We start from the raw sequence: 17,963 nt of genomic DNA, 5'->3' as shown, positions 1-17,963 counted from the left end.
TAGTAGTGTTGTGAACGTACCAAGAAGTTAATGTTGTGTTTAGTAGTGTTGTGAACGTACCATGGAGTCGATGTTGGTGTTTAATAGTGTTGTGAACGTACCATGAAGTCAATGTTGTCTTGTTTAGTAGTGTTGTGAATGTATCATGAAGTCGATGTTGGTGTTTAGTAGTGTTGTGAACGTACCATGAAGTCGATGTTGGTGTTTAGTAGTGTTGTGAACGTACCATGAAGTCGATGTTGTGTTGTTTAGTAGTGTTGTAAACGTACCATGAAGTCGATGTTGGTGTTTAGTAGTGTTGTGAACGTACCATGAAGTCGATGTTGGTGTTTAGTAGTGTTGTGAACGTATCTTGAAGTCGATGTTGGTGTTTAGTAGTGTTGTGAACGTATCATGAAGTCAATGTTGTCTTGTTTAGTAGTGTTGTGAACGTATCATGAAGTCGATGTTGGTGTTTAGTAGTGTTGTGAGCGTATCTTGAAGTCGATGTTGGTGTTTAGTAGTGTTGTGAACGTATCATGAAGTCGATGTTGGTGTTTAGTAGTGTTGTGAACGTATCATGAAGTCAATGTTGTCTTGTTTAGTAGTGTTGTGAACGTATCATGAAGTCGATGTTGTGTTGTTTAGTAGTGTTGTGAACATACCATGGAGTCAATGTTGTGTTGTTTAGTAGTGTTGTGAACGTACCATGGAGTCAATGTTGGTGTTTAGTAGTGTTGTGAACGTACCATGAAGTCGATGTTGGTGTTTAGTAGTGTTGTGAACGTACCATGAAGTCGATGTTGTGTTGTTTAGTAGTGTTGTGAACGTACCATGAAGTCGATGTTGGTGTTTAGTAGTGTTGTGAACGTACCATGGAGTCGATGTTGGTGTTTAGTAGTGTTGTGAACGTACCATGAAGTCGACATTGGTGTTTAGTAGTGTTGTGAACGTACCATGAAGTTAATGTTGTGTTTAGTAGTGTTGTGAACGTACCATGAAGTCGATGTTGTGTTGTTTAGTAGTGTTGTGAACGTACCATGAAGTTAATGTTGTGTTTAGTAGTGTTGTGAACGTACCATGGAGTCAATGTTGGTGTTTAGTAGTGTTGTGAACGTACCATGAAGTCGATATTGGTGTCCTCGTTCTTGAAATGCTCCATCAGCTTCTCAAACCGCTGTTCCTCCACACACACCTGCAAATGAAGTCATGGATCATTTACTTATTGATATGTAGCAAGGAACACACATTACATAATCAATCAAATCAATCAATCAATGAAGATTCATCAATCCTTTATTCGTGTAAGTGGCACCCCCTTTATATGCATCATACCTCACATGAGCTGTGAAGCATGCTACCTGAGCTACCCTCCAGACTAGTTAGCTGTGGATATATACGTGTGCAGTGTTGGTGCGCTACACTCCAGACCAGTTAGCTGTGCATATGTATGTGTGCAGCTTCACGCGTCACAAACCACATTTTATTGATCTCCTGAATTAATTAAGTGTTTCTGACCTGCTATCAGGGGTGTAAAAAGTACCCAGAAATTATACTTAAGTGAAAGTATGGGTACCGTCTCAAAATCTTACTCAAGTAAAAGTCAGAGTATCTGGCTAAAAACACACTGGAGTAAAAGTAAAAAAGTTTCTACTTTTAAATGTATTTAAGTACTAAGAAGTTAAAGTAAAAACTTTTTTTCTGACTGTCTATTCTTCTGATAGCAGGTGTTTAATCAAAGATCCCCGCTTTCTAGTCTTGCACAAGGACCAATCAGCATGGGTATGGCCGGGTCCATTTTCCATTGATGGGGATTTGATTGGCTGTTTTTAAATAAAGCGCGGCCGCAGGATTAATAACGTTAACGTTAACGTTAAATACACTCATTTAAATGGTTGGACCTGTGAGATTTCTAATTTGTACTTTGTAGGTCTGCATTTTAAATGTAAGGAGTAAAAAGTATGTTTTTCTTCTCTCTGAAATGTAATTGAGTAAAAGTATAAAGTATACAAACCTAATAATACTTGAGTAAAGTACAAATCCCCCAAAACACTACTTAAGTATTGTAACGAAGTACAATTACTCAAGTACTTTACACCCCTGCCTGCTATTCACGGGCTACACCCTCAAAATGAAGAGCTGTGTTTATACAGCGCTGTCCTAGTACTGCTCTAGTCGTGGTAGCAGAGACCGTCTCTATCGTGAGGAGACAGAGCACTCCAGGAGTTCTGTAGGGAGGAATGCATCACGCTAAGGATGGCAGCAACAAAGAACCTACTCGCTACAAAACCAACATATATGTATATACTAGGGCTGGGCGATTAACACTAGCACAGCCATGGAGAAAATGACACTGATTCCCGCCGGGAACGGGTCAGATGACCCGACAGCTTATATGAGAAATATGAGAAAAATAAACAGTGTAAACTATATAATTACCTCTGAATATAAAAACATGAGGTTTACCACAATGAAATGTAGGTTTGATTGACATAAAAAAAAAAAAATAATAATAATTGTATTAAAAAAAAATATACATTTTGTAATACTTTTTTTTTTATGGAAGAGCCACACATTGACGGGAAAAGAGCCACATGCGGCTTGCGAGCCACAGGTTGGCCACCCCTGCGCTAGATGCTCGCAAAATGCTGTGACTTTCGTCTGTTCCAACGGCCCATTATGTGGAATAACGTTCTAATTAAATTTTCCTGAAGTCATTTTGAAATTTCAGAAACCGTGCCAGATAAAACGGGTACTTTTAGGAAAAGTCATTGAGTGACAGAGCTGGAGCTCGACCGAGTGATGGGGATACATTTATTGAAAATGCCTAGGGGTCATTTGACCCCTTGTCGGCTGTGCTAGTATTAATCGATTTTATCGATTAATTTGAATTAATTATTTAAGACGATTTTGAAACATTTAAATAGATTTTGAAAAAAGAAATATATATATATATTCTTTTTATTCTTTTTTTAATAGTCACCTTTTATTTTACAAAAAGTAATGTTTAGTGAAAGTTAGATTTGCACTTTATTAATCCCAATAGGGAAATTCATTCTTGTTTGATGATCAAGAGGCACCTTTTATTTGTTTTAAGTGAAGTTTGGTGAAAAAGCAAGTTATTGCACTATTAATCCCAATACGGACATTCATTTTTGTTTGATCAAGAGTAACCTTTTATATATATATATATTATTCTTTTTTTTTTAAGTGAAGATTGGTGAAAGTTAGGTTTGCACTTCAATCCCAATAGGCAAATTCATCTTGGTTTGATAATGTTTGTGTCAAATAAAAACAAAGGTTATTTGAATGATTTCCTTGGTGTTTCTAGTTTTCAAGAGAAAAAAAACAGATTAAAATCGTAAATCGGATAAAAAAATATCTGAGATTTTATTTTTAGGCCATATCGCCCAGCCCTAGTATGTACACTGCACACGTACATACATATATACAGCTAACAAATTATTACAGTAAAACTATAATCTATTATTGCATTTTGAGGTGAGAGTGTGAGTTTTTAAAGAGGTTCTGCGGTGAGTGGTTGCCGTGGTAACTAAGGATGGCAGCAGAGTAGGAATTGAACCAATGCTACTCCGTTCCCAGAACAAACCCCACATCTCTGCTGTCATTTAAGTTGACATATTCTCCCCCTCTGTCTGAGATTACCATATATCCAGGGTAGAGAGAGGGGGGGGGGTGGAGATAGTTCAGACAACTCTCAGAGGCAATGAGGCAGAGAGAAGATGAGGACATGAGGTGGAGGGAGAGAGAGAGAGAGAGAGAGAGAGAGAGAGAGAGAGAGAGAGAGAGAGAGAGAGAGAGAGAGAGAGAGAGAGAGAGAGAGAGAGAGAGAGAGAGAGAGAGAAAGGAGGGGGGCACATATCCAAATACCTCAGCATGAAGCCCCTGCCCGCCCCCCATAGGGAGTCAAATGCCACATGACAGGTCTCCATAGAGATACAGTATGATAGGAATCCCTTCCCTGTGTTTAAAGCTGTGTTTCTACTCTGTGGGGCGACAGTGGCTCAGGAGCTAGAGCGGTCGACTGGTAGTCGGAAGGTTCCCGGTTCGATTCCCACACCTCTCGGGGCAACGTGTCGATGTGTCCTTGAGCAAGACACTTAACCCCTAATTGCTCCCGATGAACAGGTTGGCACCTTGCATGGTTGCCTCTGCCATCGGTGTGTGAATGTGTGAGTGAACGGGTGAATGTGAGGAACACATTTGTTTGTGCTTTGGATAAAAACGCTATATAAATGCACTTACCAATTACCTCTATCCATTATCTATGTATTGTTATGTATTATACAGTGTATTTATTCTTATGTATATACAGTGTATTTATTGTCCCCTGCTGTTGACTGATGTGATGAAGGCAGCAGTCAGCTTGTCCCGTCACAGCTGTTCACCACACCACAAGGCTGTTCGGGCCAGAACATCGTGCTTTTGAGACATTACATTTACATTTAGTCATTTAGCTGACGCTTTTATCCAAAGTGACTTACAAGTTCTGTACGACAAGTCATCAGGAAGGGCACAACTCTATCAGCTGAGTAACAATGTTCATAAAGGTGTTGAGTGCTACAGTGTAGGTTAGTTTATTAGGACATGTGCATGACGGTAAGGTTAGTTAGGGTTTTATTTTTTTATTTTTTTCAGATAATGGTTGAAGAAGTGCGTCTTTAGTCGACGGCAAAAGATTGGACTGGTTTCGGCTGTCCTAACTGGGGTGGGTAGTTCATTCCACCATTGTGGGGCAAGGACTGAGAAAAGGCAGGTTCTCCTTGATGACCCTCCCGGAGCTTGGATAGGAGTAGGTCTGAGACAGCCAGAAGATGCAGAGCGTAGGGGTCTTGAGGGTGTGTAGTAGTTAGATACCATTGACCGGAGGTAGGCGGGAGCGGTTTGCCGCACGGTATGCCAGGTCGAGGGCCTTGAAGCGGATTCGTGCAGCAATGGAGAGCCAGTGCAGGTCCCTAAGAAGTGGGGTGACATGGGCCGACTTCGGTAGGTTTGAGATCAGGCGGGCCGCTGCGTTCTGAATGAGTTGAAGAGGCTTGGTGACAGTGGCCGGGAGGCCAGCAAGCAGTGCGTTGCAGTAGTCGAGGCGGGAGATGACTGTTGATTGGACGAGGAGTTGGGTGGCTTCTTTTGTCAGGAAGGGGTGGATCCTTCTGACGTTGCTCTGGAGGAATCTGCAGGTTCTGGTTGTCGCTGCGATGTGAGCAAGGACAACACCAAGGTTCTTTTAAGTTCTATATTTTTCTAATGGAGTTCGCGTCTGGTCTCTTTCTTCTGCGAGACAATGTATTTGAGGGCAGCACCTCGACTCTGTTGGAGCACAACATTCCTAACTGTCGGGGTGTGAATAATAAATATCACGTTTACTGCGTCCCGTGTATCCCCTCGACACTGCTGTCAGCGTTCACTCTCTACCCTGGTGGGATGCCTCACACCAGGGCCCTCATTTATCAACGTTGCGTACGCACAGTTATATATCGTATTTGCATCGCGTCCCGCTCTGAGCCTTACGAGATACTTCTATCTCCTGTGATACTTAATGTATCTCCCACGAATAAAAAACACATGCACCCCACCTGTATGGGGCCCCGCCCCTTACGGTGGCACCACCCATATAACCATGACTCTGGTCATGAAACACCCTTCCTCTGTTTTCGTCCCAGCGTATTGGATGCGTGCACCATACGAGACTAGCGGAATGAAAAGATTAAGGAAGATTAATAATGTTGGAAGCTTACCGGAGGTTGCTGGCCCCTGGCATCTTCGACGCATGTTTTCGGCGACACGACGGGCCTGTGTTGATGTTCCTCGTTTGATGACTGCACATCGAGGTTCAGCTGTACAAGGCTGGCTGTCGGGCCAGCTTGTACTCAGGTAGGCCCTGTGTCTTCAGCATGGGTATTAGTGTTAGTAATGCTGGTTTGTTTTGTTAACACAACCATGTTGTGTGTTGGCGCCGGGGGCAGGATGGTTTGGTGAACGTTCTCTGCAGGGAACGGTTTCCAAGCTGTCTTGGGCGTGCTGCTAAAACATCTGAAGCTATGCTACATGCTATCGCTACTGCCGCATGCTATTACTACTGCTAATTGCTATGCTGTTTTAATGTCTCCGCCGTGAGATGTTGTCACTCTCCCGCCTCTTGCCCGGTTCATCAATGAAGGTCAGTCGGTAGCTGTTGTGGGGCTTTTTGAGTTCTATTTACCTTTTTCGGGTAAATGGGTTGACAACGGGGTAGGTCGTGGCTAGGTTCCTAGCCAGGTATTTTACCTTGTGTTCCGGCGGGGTTTGTTGAACGGTGTTCCCATCTGGGTTGGCGTCGGGTAGTGGGGCTATGGGTCCAGCCGACATGATAAACATGTTGCGTGTCTGTGCACAGGCAATTGTTGTCTTGGGTCCCACATTGCCTGGCGTTAGGCTGCAGTAGTATAAGGGCAGGGCCGCCTGGGAGAAATGTGAGGCCCTGTGCGTTTTTAGACGCAAGGCCCCCCACCTCCTGGGGCGGCCCTGTGTAGGGGGCTATTGTTTCGTTTTGTCACTCTGCTATGAGAAGGTCTGTCTTGCTACAGCTTTCTCTCCTCTCAAACCATTCATACTGACGGTCAATCGGTATACCGGGGGAGTAGTGCGGGGGGGGGGCTTTGTTTACCTTTTTTGGTAAATGGGCTAAACTAGGGCTGGTGTTCTGTTGTGAATATTTTGAATGAAGACGGGTCTGGTCCGTCTCCCCTTACACTTTGTGTGTATGGGTTTGCTCATTCTACAGTTTTGTGGTTTAGCTCTTTTATTCATTTAACCCTTTCATGGTGCACACCACAGTGGAGGGTGCTGTTTGCAATCACCACTGGTGCTCCATGTTAACGTCAGTCCTTTGTTTTTGATATATTGAAACAATGCCCCGCCCGGCCGACACCATGGGTGGGTCGGCCTGGCGAGTGGCTGGTGGGCTGTTAAGGCTTGTACCGCCACGGTATGGAATTGGCAACGATTAGAACTGTGTTCGAATTGCTGGTTTTTTCTATTAAAAAAATGGTGTCTGGTGGAGGGGCCTTGAGGGCCAGCCGACGTCGACACATCGCGCGAGGTTGTTGACGTTATTAGTTTTGACCCAGCCGCAAGCTATAACCGCTCAGGGTTCCCCTCTCCGCAGGGGATTTTGGTCTTCTGCTGGAGCGCGGGCGGTATTGTCCTAGGCCCTACACCGCCTCACACCGCGCAGCCAGAAGAAGAGAGAGCACGGCCTCGTCAGCGGCGATGACGGGGTCCTCGACAGGCGGCCATGTTTTTCCCCCGCCAGAGGTATCCTGGGCGTTGATTCGACAGGTGTCCACAAGGCCGACAGCCTTGGCGGCCGAGGGATCGGCCATGTAGGATGGGTTCGGCTTGAACAAACAAGCCGTCAGTCCTGCCGCGAGCAGCCCGCTCTCCGATCACTCCCTTCCCCAACACCAGCGGAAGAAGTGGGCTCTGATTGTTTCCTTTGGCTGCGGGCCGCGTGCCTTCGTTGATGCGCGGGCGGCCCCCCTTTTCGCTTCTCATGGGGACAGGGGCTGACACCCAGTTGATGGCTGAGCCTGGGTCTGTCCGTGAGAATGTTGTGCTGTCAAGCGGCTCCCACACCTTGAACTGTGTTGGTTGAGCCTGGTGTTACGTCTGTCAACTTAAGTGTTGTCAGCAGGGGGGCTCGAAACCTTTTGAGGCACACAGTGCGGGCTTCCCCGGCCTCGCCTTCGCCAGGCCAGGTATCATGTTGGTGCCTCCCACTCCTGGAATATTGGCAAGTGGTCGCAGCTCACATGGTTTGGGGTGGTAGTAATATCACTGCAGGGCTACGGTGTGTAGGAACCCATGGGGGCCTTACACCTTGCATGTCCGGCTGCAGAACAACTCCTTCAGCATGTTCTGGAGGGGTGTTCAGTGGGGGGGCTTTTTTCATCGGAAGCCCCCCGTATCAGATCGGCCCTTTCTGTCGGGGTTCCCCCTTGGGTGCGATTGCCTCGTGGGTGTGTCAGGGTCAGGTGTTCCGACACGGAACGCGCTCCTCGCACGGTTCCGGGGTTGTCTACGCACAGCGGGGGGACCGGGCCAACTATCTACAGTTCCTGGCGGACCTGCGCCACGTGACGGCGGGTGCGTTGGGAGTGTCGTCACATATGACTACGGCAGTACCATATGTCGAGGTAGATGGAGAGAACGCTGTGGCGGGGACTTGTGTTTACACAACCCCACCCGTTTTCAGGTTTGGTACAGACCCTGTTGTCGGGGTCTCCAGCAGGGACAGCTCTGGTCAACGAGATCCAATCTCTGTGGACGAAGCAAGCCATCGTCGTGGCGTTCTCCTCCCGGTGTTCTCAGCCCGAGAAGTCGGGAGGGAGGGGTGTAAGACCCAGGCTGGACCTGTCCCATGGGAAGGTTCAGCATTTTTTGGATCGTCTCCTACCTGTTGAACACTGTCAGGTGGAGGTCTGGTTCTCCTCCATAGACCTGTAGGATGCGTATGCGCATCCCCGATCTTCCATCCTAGGGCTTACCTACGCTTCCTTTGCAGGGTTAGCGTATGAGTACCAGAGGCTGCCGTTCGGTTTTCTCTGGCTCCCCGCATCTTCACCAAGTGCGTGGAGGCCGCACTGGGGCCTCTGCGTCGTCCGGGGTTACGGAGTGTTCTGCCCTGATGACGTTCTGGTCCTTCGCGGTCAAGGTGGATCGTCAGGTCTCATACCAGGCAGGTCTCTACCAGCCTGGGGTTGCTGTAGACTGGATGTAGAGTATTCCTCTTCCCAGTCAACGGTTGGAGGGCTATGGGCATCCATCTCAGAGCGTGTTGTCAACACGCTCGGGAGGTTCCGTCCTAGGACGGTTACGGCGCTGTCTCACATCGCGTTTTCACCGACGCCTCCCTCGCTGGTGATGCGTCGGGCCAACGCAGTAGGGGGCAGCTGGCAAACCATGCTGCCCGGTCTGCGCTACGTTCAATGTGTTGGTGTTGAAAGCGGTCCTTCTGGTCCACAAATGGTGTTGATCAGGACGGACGATACGACGTCAGTGTCGTGTATCGACAGACAGGGAGGAGTACGCTCCCCCTGTCTGCACCAGGCGGCGGGCGGCTGGCTATGGGCGTCCTCCATCTGCGCGGCCTGAGGGCTCCCCACATCCCCGGCAGGGAGAATGTGGGTGCAGGTGTACTGTCGCGGGGCGGCCCTCATCCTGACGGGTGAGGATTGCGTCTGGACATGGCCAGGCAGGTCTGGGACCGATGCCGTGCCGCCAGGGATTCTTCCCCATACATCTGTTAGGTCAGTTGTTGGGACGGGTACGTTGAGGGGCGCAGGTTCTTCATCCTGATGGTGTTACCATCTGGAATGCGCATGCTCCCTCCACTGTCGCGCTTACGCGGGCAGATGACGTATGTTCCAAGTGTGGTGTAAGGCGGGGGGCCGGGACTCAGTCTCCTGCCCCCTGGATGCTGTCCTTGGTTACCTCCAGTCTCTCCTTGATAGACTGTCGGCTTCGACGGTGAGGGTATATGCAGCAGCTATATCCTCCTATCATAAGGGGTTTGAGGGGATGTCTTGTTCAGCCACCCTCTTGTGAAGCGTTTCCTGCTTGGCGCTCGACGCGTTAAGCCGGTGCAACGCTCCTTGGCTCCGACTTGGGATCTTCAATTGGTCCTCGGTCGGTTGTCCTTGGCCCCGTTTGAGCCGCTCGAGCAGGCGCCGTGGGGACAGCTGTCCTTCAGGACCGCGTTCCTTCTGGCTGTCACTTCCGCTAAACGCGTAGGTGAGCTCTGTGCTCTCTCGGTACGTCCAGAGTGCCTGTCTTTTCGGACCGATTGCGGTGTCACTCTGCGACCTGATCTTGCTTTTGTGCCTATGAATATCCGGAGTTCCTTCCGCTCCCGGGATATTGTGGTTCAGGCGTTTCGTCCTCCTCCTCACACTAGTGAGTTAGATGCGGGCCTTCACCTGTCATGTCCAGTCCGTGCTTGGGGATTTACCTCAGCCGTACTCAGGGTTTCAGGGTTGCCGTCCAGCTTTTTGTCTGTTACGGTGGGGCTCGTGCTGGTAAGGCACTGTCGGAGCAGCGCCTGTCCCATTGGTTGTGCGAGGGTGTTACCCGCTGCTACACGTTGGCTGGGCAGGATCCCCCTGGGGGCGTCAGGGCGCACTCCACTCGTGGGGTGGCTGCCTCTGCCGCTCTCCTGGGTGGGGCCTCGGTGGAGGCCATCTATGCTGCAGCTTCATGGTCCTCCCCGGGCGCCTTTGTAAGGTTTTTCCTCATGGACATGACCGGGGGTTCTGTCTCCCAGGCGGTTCTGGGGTCTGTGGCCTTTCCTGCTTCCCGTCCTTTGGTCGGGTAGCAGGAGTGTATGGGTATGGGCCACAGTGTGTTGAGTCACACGTGGTTCCGCCTGTACGGTGTGTTCAAGGGGTTCTAGTTTCCCTCTTGTTCGCATTCAGGTGGAGTTGACTGCGCCCCCCCTTCATTAGGGAGGATGGGGTGACAGGGCTCCCCGCACCCCTTGATGTGGGCTTACGGGTCCTCAGGGGGTACATCTGTCGGGTCTCGCGCCCGCTCTTCCCCATTATCTCGTAAGGCTCAGAGCGGGACGCGATGCAAATACGATATATAACGATAGGTTATGTAGATAACCTAGTTATATTAGTATTGGCTGAGCGTCCCGCTCTGCGCGGCCCTGAGTTCCCTCTTGAGGGATCTTTTCCTGGGACGGGTTTTGGCGAGGAAGGGTGTTTCATGACCAGAGTCATGGTTATATGGGTGGTGCCACCGTAAGGGGCGGGGCCCCATACAGGTGGGGTGCATGTGTTTTTTATTCGTGGGAGATACATTAAGTATCACAGGAGATAGAAGTATCTCGTAAGGCTCAGAGCGGGACGCTCAGCCAATACTAATATAACTAGGTTATCTACATAACCTATCGATATGTGTGTAACCCGTGCGTACGATCATTTCTAAGCAAAGTGTGGGATTTATCAATTTGAACTTGTGCTTGACTTTGTGCGTATATCTACGCACAGCTCGGAGCATGCGTACCTGGTGCCCGGCGGTAGAATATTATACTGCAGACGGACGGCATATGCTCTCATCAGTTTCATGCATTAGTTTCAACGCGGAAATAAGCTTTTGTTCATTAGTTTGACTGACGTGTTCTGTATGACCCCCTGTAATTCATTATAGTTAATTGTAAAATAGCAACAGTAGTGTAATTATGGTCAAAACCCTATAAATAGCATTTGGAATAATAAGTATTTCCTTCTGAATGAATGCAGCATGGTTTATATATAGCGTTATCGGAATATACGGGGTGCTGACTGCGCTCCGCGTAACTCAACTTGTTATTATTTTGCGCATAGATTGCAGAAATACGGGAACGTTTTGATTATATTTAAAAGGCTTTGCCATTGTTAAACGTAATAAGTGGAATTTCAAAGCAGAATACAAGTCATATGAACACCCACGATATAGTGTTCTTCCCCCTTCCTACTGTATAAGAAAGAATAAAAAACGCATTGCAACGAGAACAGAGGTTATTTGTTGAGTTTATGTGTATTACAAAACCCTTGCAATAAATGTGTCTTAAATGAATGAAAAGCATACATGCTCTGGATACAGAGCATATATCGTGTGGGTGATATGACTTGTATTCTGCTTACAGAATTCCACGTATTTAGTTTTACAATGTCAAAGCCTTTTAATATAAATCAAAACGTTCCCGTATTTCTGCAATCTATGCGCAAAATAATAACGAGTTGAGTTCTAACAAAGAACGTATTACATGCTGGGTAGGCTGATAGAGTAAACTATGATATGAATATGAATATGATATGATATAAGGTATACTGGTTTTGGGTGTCATCAGCGTAGCAGTGGAAGTTGAGGTGGTATTTACGGATGATGTGACCAAGGGGGAGAATGTAGCAGATGAAGAGCAGGGGGCCAAGGACTGAGCCTTGGGGGACCCCCTGTGTGATAACACGGGTTGTGTCTTCTTGGTTCGACAGCGCCTCAGTGAACAATCTCGCTCGTGGAGTTTCTCATAGTTCGCTCAGGTCAGTCCATTATTTCACATCCCATGGGGGGTGTTTCATTACCATATATGGATAATCATGCACGAGCATTGACGGTAGAACAAAGAGGTATTTATCAACACGGAGTGTGCGTAGGACCCGTGTAGGCACGGTTGATAAATCCCAATATTTCTGTGCGTACACACATTCTAAATTCTGTGCTTACGTACGAAAATAGAACACTTTCTAAGAATAGTTGATAAATGAGGGCTCAGGGGTGTAAAGTACTTGAGTAATTGTACTTTGTTACAATACTTACGTAATGGTGTATGTATTGTACTTTGTTACAATACATAGTTACTGTTTTTGGGGATTTGTACTTTACTCAAGTATTATTAGGTTTGTATACTTGTACTTTTACTAATTTCACACATTTCAGAGAAAAAAAACATACTTTTTACTCCTTACAATTAAAATGCAGACCTACAAAGTACAAATATTGCAGGTCCAACTATTTTAATTATTATATTTGTTTCTCTGGCCGAACTAACGTTAACGTTATTAATCCTGCGACCGCGCTTTATTTAAAAACAGCCAATCAATGGAAAATTAACCCGCCCATACCCATGCTGATTGGTCCTTGTGCAAGACTAGAAAGCGGGGATCTTTGATTAAACAGACAGTCAAGAGTGACAAGCTACAGAAGATGGCCATAAACGATAGTACGAGTGATGAAGAGGAGGAAACAGAACATTTCATTGCCCAATAATAATTAAAAAAGAAGTTTGACTTTTACATTTAGTACTTAAGTACATTTAAAAGTAGAAACTTTTTGACTTTTACTCAAGTGTGTTTTTAGCCAGATACTCTGATACTTGAGTACGATTTTGAGACGGTACCCATACTTTCACTTAAGTATAATTTCAGGCTACTTTTTACACCCCTGTGGATACACACACAGACAGCCTGGATACACACACAGACAGCCTGAATACACACACAGACAGCCTGGATACCTCACACAGACAGCCTGGATACCTCACAGAGACAGCCTGGATACCTCACACACAGACAGCCTGGATACCTCACAGAGACAGCCTGGATACCTCACACACAGACAGCCTGGATACCCCACACAGACAGCCTGGATACCTCACAGAGACAGCCTGGATACCTCACACACAGACAGCCTGGATACCCCACACAGACAGCCTGGATACCTCACAGAGACAGCCTGGATACCTCACACACAGACAGCCTGGATACCCCACACAGACAGCCTGGATACCTCACAGAGACAGCCTGGATACCTCACACAGACAGCCTGGATACCTCACACAGACAGCCTGGATACCTCACACAGACAGCCTGGATACCTCACACAGACAGCCTGGATACCTCACACAGACAGCCTGGATACCTCACACAGACAGCCTGGATACCTCACACAGACAGCCTGGATTCCTCACACAGACAGCCTGGATACCTCACACAGACAGCCTGGATACCTCACAGAGACAGCCTGGATACCTCACACAGACAGCCTGGATACCTCACACAGACAGCCTGGATACCTCACACAGACAGCCTGGATACCTCACACAGACAGAGGAGCAAAAGGTCAGGCGTGACATCTCCTCTTTCTCACACTAACTGTTTTCTCCGGCCCTGCACGGTCAAGGAGGCTCCCCCTGAGCTTTGTGTTCCAACCTGTGTGTCTGAGATGCTCTTGACGCAGCGCTTTAACTCCCAGCACATTCCTCCCAGATGCTATCCAGCGCAGGAATGGAGGAATACACCACCAGCCCCATGTCTGCCGGAGGCACATTCCTCCGAACTGAGTCAGTGTTTCAAATTACACAGCTGAGATATAATAACATGGCCCCCGACCACCCTCTTCCTCCTCTCAGCCCTCCTCTCAGCCCTCCTCAGTCCCCCCCTCTTTCTCCTCTCAGCCCTCCTCTCAGTCACCCCCTCTTCCTCCTCTCAGCCCTCCTCTCAGTCCCCCCCTATTCCTCCTCTCAGCCCTCCTCTCAGTCACCCCCTCTTCCTCCCCTCAGTCCCCCCCTCTTCCTCCTCTCAGCCCTCCTCTCCGTGTCTCCCTCTCAGCCCTCCTCTCCTCTCAGCCCTTTTCTCTGTGTCTCTCTCAGCCATCCTCTCCTCTCAGCCCTTTTCTCTGTGTCTCTCTCTCAGCCCTCCTCTCCTCTCAGCCCTTTTCTCCGTGTCTCTCTCAGCCCTCCTCTCCTCTCAGTCCTCCTCTCAGCCTTCCTCTCTGTGTCTCCCTCTCAGCCCTCCTCTCCATGTCTCCCTCCCAGCCCTCCTCTCTGTGTCTCCCTCTCAGCCCTCCTCTCCCTCTCAGCCCTCCTCTCCTCTCAGCCCTCCTCTCTGTGTCTCCCTCTCAGCCCTCCTCTCCTCTCAGTCCTCCTCTCAGCCTTCCTCTCTGTGTCTCCCTCTCAGCCCTCCTCTCCATGTCTCCCTCCCAGCCCTCCTCTCTGTGTCTCCCTCTCAGCCCTCCTCTCCCTCTCAGCCCTCCTCTCCTCTCAGCCCTCCTCTCTGTGTCTCCCTCTCAGCCCTCCTCTCCGTGTCTCCCTCTCAGCCCTCCTCTCCTCTCAGCCTTCCTCTCTGTGTCTCCCTCTCAGCCCTCCTCTCCTCTCAGCCTTCCTCTCTGTGTCTCCTTCTCAGCCCTCCTCTCCTCTCAGCCTTCCTCTCTGTGTCTCCCTCTCAGCCCTCCTCTCCTTGTCTCCCTCTCAGCCCTCCTCTCCCTCTCAGCCCTCCTCTCCTCTCAGCCCTCCTCTCTGTGTCTCCCTCTCAGCCCTCCTCTCCGTGTCTCCCTCTCAGCCCTCCTCTCCTCTCAGCCCTTTTCTCCTTGTCTCCCTCTCAGCCCTCCTCTCCCTCTCAGCCCTCCTCTCCTCTCAGCCCTCCTCTCTGTGTCTCCCTCTCAGCCCTCCTCTCCGTGTCTCCCTCTCAGCCCTCCTCTCCTCTCAGCCCTTTTCTCCTTGTCTCCCTCTCAGCCCTCCTCTCCCTCTCAGCCCTCCTCTCCTCTCAGCCCTCCTCTCTGTGTCTCCCTCTCAGCCCTCCTCTCCGTGTCTCCCTCTCAGCCCTCCTCTCCTCTCAGTCCTCCTCTCAGTGTCTCCCTCTCAGCCCTCCTCTCCTCTCAGCCATCCTCTCTGTGTCTCCCTCTCAGCCCTCGTCTCCTCTCAGCCCTTTTCTCCTTGTCTCCCTCTCAGCCCTCCTCTCCTCTCAGCCCTCCTCTCCGTGTCTCCCTCTCAGTCCTCCTCTCAGCCCTCCTCTCAGCCCTCCTCTCAGCCCTCCTCTCCATGTCTCCCTCTCAGCCCTCCTCTCCTCCCTCCTCTCCGTGTCTCCCTCTCAGCCCTCCTCTCCTCTCATCCCTCCTCTCCGTGTCTCCCTCTAAGCCCTCCTCTCCCTCTCAGCCCTCCTCTCAGTGTCTCCCCACCTCTGTGAAGTTGTCGAAGGCCGAGAGGATGATTTCGTGGCCTCCTCTCACGAGACAAACTGCCGCCAGTAGCTCCAACACCAGGGCTTTAGTTCTGTAAGAAGAGCGACAACAAAAAACACAAGGATGGTCAGCAAACGACAAGAAAGGTAAACAAAGTTAGAAAGAGTCTTAATTCAAAGTCCCATTGCCCCGCTGATATTTACAGGGATGTGTTTCAGCGCTGGAGCCTAAAAGACGGTTCCATCTGTGTTACTGAACATGTGCTACAAGCCTCCCGTTAAGCCAGACTCAAAGCAGAGTCTGATAAAAACAGATGTTGCCTCCGCTGTGAAGGAACTGCAGAACAAAAGGAGAGCGGCGTCTGTGGAGAGATCATCTGGTCCGATGAGCACAGTTTCTGGTTCAGCACCAACAGGACCGTAAAGTAGGGTGTAGTGCAACTTCAGACTCCATTATCGGAGTATGTAAAGTCATCACGCTACATGTCCTCAGTATGTAAAGTCCTCTCAATGCTACATGTCCTCAGTATGTAAAGTCCTCTAAGCGCTACATGTCCTTAGTATGTAAAGTCCTCTCAGCGCTACATGTCCTCAGTATGTAAAGTCATCTCAACGCTACATTTCCTCAGTATGTAAAGTAATCAACGCTACATGTCCTTAGTATGTAAAGTCCTCTCAACACTACATGTCTTCAGTATGTAAAGTCCCCAACGCTACATGTCCTTAGTGTAACTGAGGGGTTACAAAACCCTGACTGTATTAAAGATTGTGATAGATTAAACCACTGCTAGTTATGTACTTTAATTACTGGCCAGACAGTACATCAAATATAGATGGTGAACACCCACAAGAACACGGCATTGACAAAGAAATAGTATTTTAGGGTAATTTATTATTATTAGGCAACGTTAGGTTACAGAATGAGAATTAGGGTCGCGCTTGTATGGCGAAGAATATACGTAAAGTCAGTCAATAGCATGAGTCACTAAGAATAGCAGGAATCCTACGATGGGTCTAAGTTGACACCACCTGTCGTATAGTAGCACCTAGATAGGGCAACACTGGTACCGCCGGAGACAATGGGTTCCCTCCGGGGGTGTAAGGCCTGGAGGGTAGAGGAATGTTCGGGTACTCCGTCTGATTCAATGAGGAATAAAGAGACTCCAGGTACAGGAGTCGGTCCTTGTAAACTCCCTTGATCAGCAGCAAAGTAATAATTGTAATCCAAATGCCCGACAGCATTGATGACAGCCAGCCAGCCTCCGTCCACGAGGCCGGCCCGAGTTGTAATCCTCACGAGGTTGAATCCCAAACGATAGTGGAAATCAACGATGCTCTTCTCCGGGTACCACGTTCCAAATCAATATAATCCAACCAGTAATGGTTCTGCAATCGCAGACGCCGATTCTCCTGTGTACATGTCCAACGGTTCTCCGCCTAGGACTCCTCGGGTGTGGGCGACGTATTTAGGCCACACAGCCTGGTTAAGTACACTAGCTAAAGACACGACGAACCGCTGGGTAATGCTACACACGAACGAACTGTGGCCGCACGATATACAATAAATGAACGACTATTTACTTCACATTAGATTAAGTCGAACTCAACGTTACTTCATTAAACTCTGACACTTTTACCATTCTATTCGCACGCGGTTCTCAATGCTCTGTTAGACGCAAGGTTGCTCACTGCACTGTTTTACCGAACTGCTGCTGTTCGCACCTGCGCCGTATTTATACTTAAGTGAATATCTAGTCCCAACCTCAGTCCTTGTCTGGTATCACTACGCTGACTCCGGGCATGTTCCGACATGCCTGCACTTGTCTTTGAACTTGCCGTTGGGGGCTTGCGCGCTGGCGCCTGGGGGCGCTGTCCAATAGGAGAGCGAATATTACTCTGGTTTGAACGCAGGTAAAGGGATATTCCGTGTATATATATATAAATAATATACAAAGTATATCAAACAATAAAGGTAGATTCTCAGTTTAATCTGGCCCTTCACAACAGCCGCCTCCTAATTAGTCTGCACCTAATTAGTTAAAGGGAGACAGATTAATAGTCCAGTCAACTGCTCAATGTCTGTTGTGGGGAGTAGGGCAATCTACAAAGTCAGTGGGTCATGATCGTCATCAGGGGGGTCAGGGAGCCTCGGCAACTCTATCAGCCTCGCCACGGGTCGGGTGTAGGTCCGCCCCTGGACAATAACTTCGGCCTATCTGACCTTTCCGTCGGCACCAGTGATCACTTTGCTTACGCGGCCGGCCGGCCACATAGCTCGGGGTAGTGACTGGTCTATGATCATAACGACTGTGTCCACTTGTAAGTTGTCTCTATCCTTTACCCATTTCTGGCGGGTTTGGAGAGACGGTAGGTAGTGGAGGAGGAAACTGTTCCAAAACTTGTCAGCCAATACTTGACTGTACCTCCACATTCTTCGGCCGTTCGCTTCTTCGGGTCTGTACACCGTCTGTGGAAGCGCGGGGT

The 17,963-nt window shown here is 48.7% G+C and overlaps 1 protein-coding gene across 1 annotated transcript in view; it reads right to left on the bottom strand.

The window, feature by feature from the left end:
* Positions 1-17,963, bottom strand: part of fmnl2a (formin-like 2a) — a 286,333-nt gene that overhangs the window by 69,210 nt on the left and 199,160 nt on the right. The window contains 2 exon segments of the mRNA XM_084310737.1: positions 1,100-1,174; positions 15,478-15,571. Of these exon segments, the coding sequence (XP_084166863.1) occupies positions 1,100-1,174; positions 15,478-15,571 (169 nt within the window).

Source organism: Notolepis coatsorum (assembly GCF_963971535.1).
Source record: "Notolepis coatsorum genome assembly, chromosome: 3".
Lineage (NCBI taxonomy): Eukaryota > Metazoa > Chordata > Actinopteri > Aulopiformes > Paralepididae > Notolepis > Notolepis coatsorum.
This window is presented reverse-complemented; position numbering and strand designations above follow the sequence as displayed.